Source organism: Procambarus clarkii, chromosome 69 (genome assembly GCF_040958095.1).
Source record: "Procambarus clarkii isolate CNS0578487 chromosome 69, FALCON_Pclarkii_2.0, whole genome shotgun sequence".
Taxonomy (NCBI): domain Eukaryota; kingdom Metazoa; phylum Arthropoda; class Malacostraca; order Decapoda; family Cambaridae; genus Procambarus; species Procambarus clarkii.
In genome coordinates, this window is record NC_091218.1 from 22,426,479 (window position 1) to 22,438,340 (window position 11,862).

The following is an 11,862-nucleotide window of genomic DNA, read 5'->3' on the forward strand; positions in this document are numbered from 1 at the left end:
AGGGAGGTGTGTGGTCCTGTGATTGAAATAACCATCACAGAATATCAAGTTAAATAACGTTCTGTCACTCAGTAGTTTAATGGTCTTCGCCCTTGACTGTTCTGTCAATCAGAGTCTACCAGGACGACAACTGGTTACTATATCTCACTTACACCTGTCAAGGGACAGAGGACAAAATAATACACCAGTGTCAAGTGCTCATAACTTGCTCCTCGCATTTTACTTTATAAATACAAGAGTGGGCATTATAAATAAGCTTCATAAGAATAAATAAGCATTATAAATAAGCTTTATAATCAGAATATTATATTTTTCTAGTATTTGTGTGTGTGTATTTACTATTTGTTTCTGCAGAATCGAGCTATTAGCTCTTTTAACCAATCTATCCAATCTATAAACCGGCTTTTTAACCAATCTATTTTTCCTCTATTATATTTACTACATATATTTCTCTCTAACACACACACACACACACACACACACACACACATTTATAGGAAGCAGCCCGTAGCAGCTGTCTAGCTTCTAGGTATCTATTTACTGCTAGGTGAACAAACGCATCAGGGTGAAAGAAACTCTGTCCATTTGTTTCAGCCTCGGCCGGGAATTGAACCCGGGCTCTTAGGACCTCAACCCCCGAGCGCTGTCCACTCAGCCGCGAGGCCCCTTTGTGTGTGTGTGTGAGAGAGAGAGTGTGTGTGTGTGTGTACTCACCTAGTTGTGCTTGCGGGGGTTGAGCTCTGGCTGTTTGGTCCCACCTCTCAACAGTCACACACACCGTCGTGTGTGTGTGTGTGTGTGTGTGTGTGTGTGTGTCAGTATGCACTGGCCCTAAAAAAAACTTCAATTACATAAAAAACAACAGGTGGCCGATCCAGGTGGTAATATCACCTAGCCCCGCCCCCCCACCTGCCCCCCCCCCCCACAACCAACACCCCCCCCCCCACCACCTCCAACACCCACCAATATACCAACAACAAACCACCACCCGCTACACGCTCATTCACTCCCCCCTGTATGATTTTCACACGTAAAACCATCAAATTTATCCATGCGATGATATCATACCTCCACCACTCCCCCCCCCCCCCCTGCCCCCCCCCCCACGTGTATGGATAAGAAACTAATTGAATATCGGCCCCCTGAGAGCAAAACATTCCTGATTATGGGCGAAATCTCTTAAAATAAGGGTGAAAGGCATTTATTTCCCGCTGTCAGCGTCTGGTGGCGCGTAATGACAGCTTACCGAGGCGTTAGTGTTATATAATAAGACCTCTACACCCAAACTTTAAAATATATAATGCTTAGTCTCTGTGATAATATTCGAGGCTACTTAAATATCTTATACGTTAATATTTATGACTGTGTGTGTATATACGAGATAAAAAGGTTGATTTGTGTGTGTGGGGAAAAAGTATGGCTGATAAATATACCAAAAAAAGTTAACAATGTGTTATTTTCATGAAGAAAAAATAACATAGTAGAATTTAGCATGTATTCACCTAGTTGTATTCACCTGGTTGTACTCGCCTCGTTGTGCTTGCGGGGGTTGAGCTTTGGCTCTTTGGTTCCGCCTGTCAATCAACGGATGTGTGAATAAATTGATGTGCCAGAGAGGGTTTAGTGAAGGGGTCTCCGTGTGGAAAACACTAAAGCGAGACGCACCTCCTCAAGAACCAAGAATCATGTCCAAGTGCAGGACTGGACATGATTCTGTCCAGATATGATAGAGCCCTACTGGGCTCTATCATATCTACATTTGAAACTGTGTATGGAGTCAGCCTCCACCACATCACTCCCTAATGCATTCATCTGTTAACTACTCTGACACTGAAAAAGTTCTTTCTAAAGTCCCAAGTTCAAGTATATCTATTGAGACAAGAAAAAATACATCTCAAAGGGATAGAGTAGCTTAGGCTATTTCTACCCCCCAATCTAACGTCCCTGTGGCTCATTTGGGTACTCAGTTTCCACCTGTGTCCCCTTGTTCGCGTACCACCAGTGTTAAACAGTTTATCCTTATCTACCCCTGTCAATTCCTCTGAGAATTTTGTTGGTAGTGATCATGTCTCCCCTTACTCTTCTGTCTTCCAGTGTCGTGAGGTGCATTTCATCATGTCCTCATAACTTATGCCTCTTAGTTCTGGGACTAGCCAAGTGGCATACCTCTCAACTTTTTCCAGCTTCGTCTTGTGCTTGACAATGTACGGGCTCCATGCTGGGGCCGCATACTCCAGGATTGATCTTATATACGTGTTATACAAGGTTCTGAATGATTCCTGACACAGGTTCCCAAAGATACTTCTAATGTTAGCCAGCCTTGCATACGCCGCAGATGTTATTTTTTATGTGGGCTTCAGGAGACAGGTTTGGTGTGATATCAACTCCTAGATCTTTCTTTTTCTCTGTCCGTTTCACGAAGGATTTCATTTCCCATTCGGTATCCTGTGTCTGGCCTCCTGTTTCCACCGCCTAGTTTCATTACATTTACTCGGGATGAACTTTAGTAGCCATTTGTTGGACCATTCCTTCAGTCTGTCTAGGTCATCTTGTAGTCTCATTCTATCTTCTTCCGTCATAATCCTCCTCATAATTTTTGCTTCATCAGCAAACAATGAGAGGAACGAGTCTATACCCTCTGGGAGATCATTTACATATATCAGAAACAGTATAGGTCCAAGGACTGACCCCTGCGGGACTCCACTGGTGACGTATCGCCACTCCAAGACCTCACCCCTCACAGTGACTCGCTGCCTTCTGTTGCTTAGGTACTCTCTTATCCAACGGAGTACCTATCCTTTCACTCCAGCCTGCATCTCCAGCTTTTGCACTAGCCTCTTGTGTGGTACTGTATCAGAGGCTTTCTGGCAATCCACAAATATGCAGTCTGCCCACCCCTCTCGTTCTTGCCTAGTCGTAAAATTCGACCAGGTCGTCGAATTTTGTTGCCTGGTCGTAGAATACACTCACACCAGTGTGAGTGTGTGTGTGTGTGTGTGTGTGTGTGTGTGTGTGTGTGTGTGTGTGTGTGTGTGTGTGTGTGTGTGTGTGTGTGTGTGTGTGTGACACCTATTTGTACTCACCTATTTGTGCTTGCGGGGGGGTTGAGTTTTGGCTCTTTGGTCCCGCCTCTCAACTGTCAACTGTTTGTGTGTGTGTGTGTGTGTGTGTGTGTGTACTCACCTATTTGTACTCACCTATTTGTGCTTGCGGGGGGTTGAGCTTTGTCTCTTTGGTCCCGCCTCTCAACTGTCAACTGTTTGTGTGTACTCACCTAGTTTACTCACCTAGTTGTGTCTGCAGGATCGAGCATTGACTCTTGGATCCCGCCAGCGTGTGTGTGTGTGTGTGTGTGTGTGTGTGTGTGTGTGTGTGTGTGTGTGTGTGTGTGTGTGTGTGTGTGTGACACCAGCTGCTGCAGTTGTAAGGGAGGTGTCAGAGCAGCTGCCAGCCTTCACCTGCTGCTCATCTATACCTTAAAAGGAGTAATGATATAGCTTCTAAATCCAGCTGGTTTTTTATATATATGTGAGCGACATTCCTCAGCGTTTTGTTTTATAGTTTCTAGCATGGGAGTGGTGTTGACAGCCTGCCTGGGAGTGGTGTTGACAGCCTGCCTGGGAGTGGTGTTGACAGCCTGCCTGGGAGTGGTGTTGACAGCCTGCCTGGGAGTGGTGTTGACAGCCTGCCTGGGAGTGGTGTTGACAGCCTGCCTGGGAGTGGTATTGACAGCCTGCCTGGGAGTGGTGTTGACAGCCTGCCTGGGAGTGGTGTTGACAGCCTGCCTGGGAGTGGCAGTGACAGCCTGCCTGGGAGTGGCAGTGGCAGCCTGCCTGGGAGTGACGTTAACAGCCTGCCTGGGAGTGGCAGTGGCAGCCTGCCTGGGAGTGACGTTAACAGCCTGCCTGGGAGTGACGTTAACAGCCTGCCTGGGAGTGGCAGTGGCAGCCTGCCTGGGAGTGACGTTAACAGCCTGCCTGGGAGTGACGTTGACAGCCTGCCTGGGAGTGGTGTTGACAGCCTGCCTGGGAGTGACGTTAACAGCCTGCCTGGGAGTGACGTTAACAGCCTGCCTGGGAGTGACGTTGACAGCCTGCCTGGGAGTGGTGTTGACAGCCTGCCTGGGAGTGACGTTAACAGCCTGCCTGGGAGTGACGTTAACAGCCTGCCTGGGAGTGACGTTAACAGCCTGCCTGGGAGTGACGTTAACAGCCTGCCTGGGAGTGGCAGTGGCAGCCTGCCTGGGAGTGACGTTAACAGCCTGCCTGGGAGTGACGTTGACAGCCTGCCTGGGAGTGGTGTTGACAGCCTGCCTGGGAGTGACGTTAACAGCCTGCCTGGGAGTGACGTTAACAGCCTGCCTGGGAGTGACGTTGACAGCCTGCCTGGGAGTGGTGTTGACAGCCTGCCTGGGAGTGACGTTAACAGCCTGCCTGGGAGTGACGTTAACAGCCTGCCTGGGAGTGACGTTGACAGCCTGAATGGGAGTGGCAGTGGCAGCCTGCCTGGGAGTGACGTTAACAGCCTGCCTGGGAGTGACGTTGACAGCCTGCCTGGGAGTGGTGTTGACAGCCTGCCTGGGAGTGACGTTAACAGCCTGCCTGGGAGTGACGTTAACAGCCTGCCTGGGAGTGACGTTGACAGCCTGCCTGGGAGTGGTGTTGACAGCCTGCCTGGGAGTGACGTTAACAGCCTGCCTGGGAGTGACGTTGACAGCCTGCCTGGGAGTGGTGTTGACAGCCTGCCTGGGAGTGGTATTGACAGCCTGCCTGGGAGTGGTGTTGACAGCCTGCCTGGGAGTGGTATTGACAGCCTGCCTTGGAGTGGTGTTGACAGCCTGCCTGGGAGTGACGTTGACAGCCTGCCTGGGAGTGACGTTAACAGCCTGCCTGGGAGTGACGTTAACAGCCTGCCTGGGAGTGGTGTTGACAGCCTGCCTGGGAGTGGTATTGACAGCCTGCCTGGGAGTGGTGTTGACAGCCTGCCTGGGAGTGACGTTGACAGCCTGCCTGGGAGTGACGTTAACAGCCTGCCTGGGAGTGACGTTAACAGCCTGCCTGGGAGTGACGTTGACAGCCTGCCTGGGAGTGGTGTTGACAGCCTGCCTGGGAGTGGCAGTGACAGCCTGCCTGGGAGTGACGTTAACAGCCTGCCTGGGAGTGACGTTGACAGCCTGCCTGGGAGTGGTGTTGACAGCCTGCCTGGGAGTGGCAGTGACAGCCTGCCTGGGAGTGGTGTTGACAGCCTGCCTGGGAGTGGCAGTGACAGCCTGCCTGGGAGTGACGTTGACAGCCTACCTGGGAGTGGTGTTGACAGCCTGCCTGGGAGTGGTGTTGACAGCCTGCCTGGGAGTGGCAGTGACAGCCTGCCTGGGAGTGACGTTAACAGCCTGCCTGGGTGTGAAGCTGACAGCCTGCCAGGTAGTGACGTTGACAGTCTGCCTGGGAGTGATGCTGACAGCCTGCCAGGTAGTGACGTTGACAGCCTGCGTGGGAGTGGTGTTGACAGCCTGCCAGGGAGTGACGCTGACAGCCTGCCTGGGAGTAACGTTGACAGCCTGCCTGGGAGTGGTGTTGACAGCCTGCCTGGGAGTGGCGTTGACAGCCTGCCTGGGAGTAGCGTTGACAGCCTGCCTGGGAGTAGCGTTGACAGCCTGCCTGGGAGTGGCGTTGACAGCCTGCCTGGGAGTGGCGTTGACAGCCTACCTGGGAGTGGCAGTGACAGCCTGCCAGGGAGTGACGTTGACAGCCTGCCTGGGAGTGGCAGTGACAGCCTGCCAGGGAGTGACGTTGACAGCCTGCCAAGTAGTGACGTTGACAGCCTACCTGGAAGTGGTGTTGACAACCTGCCTGGGAGTGGCATTGACAGCCTGCCTGGGAGTGGTGTTGACAACCTGTCTGGGAGTGACGCTGACAGCCTGCCTGGGAGTGGCATTGACAGCCTGCCTGGGAGTGGTGTTGACAGCCTGCCTGGGAGTGGTATTGACAGCCTGCCTGGGAGTGACGTTGACAGCCTGCCAGGGAGTGGCATTGACACCATTTCTAAACCCAAACAAACCCCCCCCCCCCATAACCCCCCATTTCAACGACCAAATTACCCATCACCGCCATTCTCTTAACAAGGGAAGGATCCGAACACCTTGCGCTAGCCATGGCCACACTTGTCTCAATCCACCTTAATACCCTCTTGTGCCCTTTACGGAGTGACGTAGCCAATTTGACATTCGCAAATAGGGCAGAGAAGTCGTTATCCATTAGAGCTAATGGATCTTGTATGATCCCTTCAAGAATTTGACATTTTTAAGGGCAAGCGAACAAGGAGAGAGAGATAAAAAAGCCCTTGATATCTACAAGAAAAAGTTCTTGATATCTGTGGTTGCTATCACCTACCCAAGATGCCTCTCTTAGCCTCAATATAAATATGTAAATGTTGGTAAGAATCTTACACACACACTTTGGCTCAAGCGAATGAAATTGAGCTCTCTAAATGAGAGCTTAAACTCTCTCTTTAGTTTCAATTTCAGACACTTTGCGTTCAAGATATACCTTTGTGTTCACTTTGCGTTCAATATATGTTGTAGTGACGTTGGAGCTCCAGATGAAGTTCCAGCACCTAGAATGGGAGCTCCAGGATCTATAATGGGAGCTCCAGGAATTATAATGGGAGCTCCAGGACCTATAATGGGAGCTCCAGGACCTATAATGGGAGCTCCAGCACCTATAATGGGAGCTCCAGGACCTATAATAGGAGCTCCAGGAACTATAATGGGAGCTCCAGGAACTATAATGGGAGCTCCAGGACCTATAATACGAGCTCCAGGAACTATAATGGGAGCTCCAGGACCTATAATGGGAGCTCCAGCACCTGTAATGGGAGCTCCAGCACCTATAATGGAAGCTACAGGACCTATAATGAGAGCTCCAGGCCCTATAATGAGAGCTCCAGGCCCTATAATGGGAGCTCCAGCAGCTATAATGGGAGCTCCAGCACCTATAATGGGAGCTCCAGCACCTATAATGGGAGCTCCAGCACCTATAATGGGAGCTCCAGCACCTATAATGGAAGTTCCAGGACCTATAATGGGAGTTCCAGGACCTATAATGGGATTTCCACAGGATGCTTGTCTCACAGGATGCTTGTCTCACAGGATGCCTGTCTCACAAGATGTCTGTCTCACAGGATGCCTGTCTCACAGGATGCCTGTCTCACAGGATGCCTGTCTCACAAGATGTCTGTCTCACAGGATGCTTGTCTCACAGGATGCCTGTCTCACAGGATTCCTGTCTCACAAGATGTCTGTCTCACAGGATGCTTGTCTCACAGGATGTCTGTCTCACAGGATGCCTGTCTCACAGGATGTCTGTCTCACAGGATGCCTGTCTCACAAGATGTCTGTCTCACAGGATGCTTGTCTCACAGGATGCCTGTCTCACAAGATGTCTGTCTCACAGGATGTCTGTCTCACAGGATGCCTGTCTCACAGGATGTCTGTCTCACAGGATGCCTGTCTCACAGGATGTCTGTCTCACAGGATGTCTGTCTCACAGGATGCCTGTCTCACAGGATGCCTGTCTCACAGGATGCCTGTCTCACAAGATGTCTGTCTCACAGGATGCTTGTCTCACAGGATGCTTGTCTCACAGGATGCCTGTCTCACAGGATGCCTGTCTCACAGGATGCCTGTCTCACAGGATGCCTGTCTCACAGGATGTCTGTCTCACAGGATGCCTGTCTCACAGGATGCTTGTCTCACAGGATGCTTGTCTCACAGGATGCCTGTCTCACAGGATGCCTGTCTCACAGAATGCCTGTCTCACAGGATGCCTGTCTCACAGGATGCCTGTCTCACAGGATGTCTGTCTCACAGGATGCCTGTCTCACAGAATGCCTGTCTCACAGGATGCTTGTCTCACAGGATGCCTGTCTCACAGGATGCCTGTCTCACAGGATACCTGTCTCACAGGATGCCTGTCTCACAGGATGCCCGTCCCACAGGATACCTGTCTCACAGGATGCCTGTCTCACAAGATGCCTGTCTCACAAGATGTCTGTCTCACAAGATGCCTGTCTCACAAGATGTCTGTCTCACAGGATGCCTGTCTCACAGGATGTCTGTCTCACAAGATGCCTGTCTCACAAGATGCCTGTCTCACAAGATGCCTGTCTCACAGGATGCCTGTCTCACAGGATGCCTGTCTCACAAGATGTCTGTCTCGCAAGATGCCTGTCTCACAGAATGTCTCTCACCACTCTACTCACCTCTATACTGTCTCTCCTGTTATTAGTGATGAATCAACCTGTTGAATCAACCCACTTAGTGTATTCAACACATTTCATTCCTGATCAACAAAATAACTCATCTCTTTTTAAACCTGTTGCATAAATGGATCAAACTAATTTCTTTAAAATCAACAAAACCATTAAAAAAAATGCAATGTTAAAATGTGCTACAGAACAAAATATATATATACACAAAAGTATTTTAACAATTTACAATCACACAATTGTGATTGTGTTTACAATCACAATTGTGATTGAGAATTACAATTGGGTCACACTGAGCCTTCAGAATAGGATAATGTATTTTTTGTCTTATCTAGTTCCTATAGCTGTTTCAAGACAATATATCTATGTTGACTTTGATATTGAACGTCAAGTTTAAGTACGTCTACTGATATAATGAAATACATCTCAAGGGGATAGAATAGAGGTTATAGACTATTTCTATACTCTCCTAGAGTAGAGATAGAGTAGAGGTTATAGGCTATTTCTATACTCTCCTAGAGTAGAGATAGAGTAGAGGTTATAGGCTATTTCTATACTCTCCTAGAGTAGAGATAGAGTAGAGGTTATAGGCTATTTCTATACTCTCCTATCTTACGTCACATCAACGAAGCTCTTTAGTATTGGTAGTGTGGGGGTGACACCTGTCTGAGAGCTGGTCTGTGACTCTCATAATACTTCAAGAGCCGTAGATAGAACACTAGTGCACAAGACGTTGTTTAAGAAAGATGTTTAAACAGTGGCTGTCAGCCATATTAAATAAAAATCCAATCAACAACGATTCAGTGAGATGAATGTCAGAATCACAAGACATAAATACGAATTCTTAATAAAAGAAATCTTTGGAATTGATGAATCAGTCCCACTTCAGGTCTTCCAGGAAGACAGATTCAGGATCTTGGAAGATCTTGTTGTGTCTACAAATCTTTTTCTGACTCTTACAATGATACTTGTCTGAACTACCAGTCGACTTTTCCAGCGTCAGGCACTGGGGTCATGTGTTGTTCTGTGATCAGCTGATGCTCTGTGATCAATTGTTGCTCTGTGATCAGCTGCTGCTCTGTGATCAGCTGCTGCTCTGTGATCAGCTGCTGCTCTGTGATCAGCTGCTGCTCTGTGATCAGCTGCTGCTCTGTGATCAGCTGCTGCTCTGTGATCAACTGCCATTTGTCGTGTTGACACTTCGATAACCGGATTAAAACCTGTTGGTACCACACCCTTTTTGTCGATATAGTCGCTCTAACCTTGTGTCTGTTCTCAACTCAGCCTAGATTGGGTTTCAGTGTGTGTGTGTGTGTGTGTGTGTGTGTGTGTGTAGGTATGCTTGGGTCGTTCGCCCTCAGACGTGGTTTACAATATATCTTGTCTTATCCCCCACGATAACTTGAACCCTTTTTATATATATAATGTCTGTGTGCATATTTATGCGAGTGTGTGTGTGTGCGTGCGCTAGCGTGCGTGCACAAGCAACATCTCAGATATATTGCTAACACAAGGGAGTCGTCACTCGTGGGTAGAACTTAATTCCAGTCATGATATTTAATGAGACAGAACTTAAGTCTTGCAAGAGACGTTTAACTCTATTAATTATTCTACATCTCTCCTTCGCGGTCTCAATAGACCCACAAACAATTCTGGTGAAATGCAGACTTTGTTAAACCGAACACTGATACATTATGTTTTATATTTGTAATGAAAACTTGCGGTAATTACGTTATGGCTTTGTGGGATCGTATATCATCAGCTGTTCAATGTTTACACTTTTCGACGCTGTAAATGAGTCTGGGAGCTTAAAAAGAGGGATTTACAGATCTCTACGGAGGTCATTTGTGATACCTGGTGATCCAAAGATCCCTATTCATAATTAATGACACACACACACACACACACACACACACACACACACACACACACACACACACACACACACACACACACACACACACACACACACGCGCAAACATGCATGCACACACAAAAAAAAAAACATGCAAACGAAAACGTACACACGCACGTACACATACACATTGATGGTTGAGAGGCGGGACCAAAGAGCCAGAGCTCAACCCGCAAGCACAACTAGGTGAGTAAATTTTACCATCAAACAAACCTCACATAATGAGGTGTGAGTAAAAATGATAAAGATGTCTAGAACTTGTGTATTTAATTCGTGCAAATGATACATATAACTTTATAATTGGTCGTACAATTTAGCATTCCACAAAAGCAATGCTCCCAGAGTCGGTCGGCCGAGCGGACAGCACGCTGGACTTGTCATCCTGTGGTCCCGGGGTCGATGCCGGGCGCCGGCGAGAAACAATGGGCAGAGTTTCTTTCACCCTATGCCCCCTGTTACCTAGAAGTAAAATAGGTACCTGGGTGTTAGTCAGCTGTCACGGGCTGCTTCCTGGGGGTGGAGGCCTGGTCGAAGACCGGGCCGTGGGGACATTAAAGCCCCGAAATCATCTCAAGATAACCAAGAAGAGTGAGCAAAGGAAATTCCCAGAGTGAATACAAAGGTGGAGTGCAGGAAGGAGATAGAATGGTTGATAAAGAAGGAATTGCGCAACAGTAGACGGAGAGTAGCGTCAACCAGAGAAGATTATCTTGAGGTTATCTTGAGATGATTTCGGGGCCTTTAGTGTCCCCGCGGCACGGTCCTTGACCAGGCCTCCACCCCCCAGGAAGCAGCCCTTGACAGCTGACTAACACCCAGGTACCTATTTTACTTCTAGGTAACAGGGGGCATAGGGTGAAAGAAACTCTGCCCATTGTTTTTCGCCGGCGCCCGGGATCGACCCCGGGACCACAGGATCACAAGTCCAGCGTGCTGTCCGCTCGGCCGACCGGCTCCCGTGTTAGGAAAACAAAGAAAGATAGCAGCAGACAAGCTTGCAGTGATACACCACGAGTTTGATCAGCAGAAATGGATAATATTGAGTACCACGTGTGGCGTTATCAGTATTTATCAGTAGTTATCAGTATCAGGAATGAAGATCTTATGAAAAGATGAGCACTGGAAAAGGTAAGAAAATAGAACTAAGAGGATTTGGCCCCATCAAACGAATGGATGAAGAGAGAGAGAGAGAGAGAGAGAGAGAGAGAGAGAGAGAGAGAGAGAGAGAGAGAGAGAGAGAGAGAGAGAGAGAGAGAGAGAGAGAGAGAGAAAATATATTTCAGTAAACTTAACAGACAGGAGAAGAGGAAGGTGCAGGAAGGTGCATTCCTTGCACCTTCGTGACCTTGTCGTGATGGTCAAGCGGATTAAGGCGTCCTGTAGATACCAGTTGCGTTGCTCCTGGCAGTATGGGTTCGAGTCACTTCTGGGGTGTGAGTTTTCAGTTATATATATTATATATATATATTACTTAAGGGTTACTTAAGCACCGCCACCAGTCACAGGCTTAGCCAAGACACCGCCAAGAAGATAGTCACTGTGATACAATCTCCCGTCAGGTTATCTTGCAGTGAAGGTGTGAGACGAACAGAGGCTGCTTTTGTGCGCCTTAATACCGCGATGTGCGGCGTGTCACCCGTCCCCGTCTACTGAAGGCGTCGTAAGGAGCGCATAATGGGACA

General features: G+C 48.5%; 1 protein-coding gene across 1 annotated transcript; it reads right to left on the bottom strand.

The window, feature by feature from the left end:
* Nucleotides 1-6,553: 6,553 nt before the first annotated feature.
* Nucleotides 6,554-9,450, bottom strand: LOC123752565 (splicing factor 3A subunit 2-like). The gene is made up of 2 exons (XM_069311433.1): nt 9,273-9,450; nt 6,554-7,074 (listed from the first exon to the last, which is right to left on the bottom strand). The coding sequence occupies exons 1-2, from the start codon at nt 9,448-9,450 to the stop codon at nt 6,554-6,556; spliced, it is 699 nt and encodes a 232-aa protein (XP_069167534.1).
* Between the last annotated feature and the right edge of the window lie 2,412 nt (nt 9,451-11,862).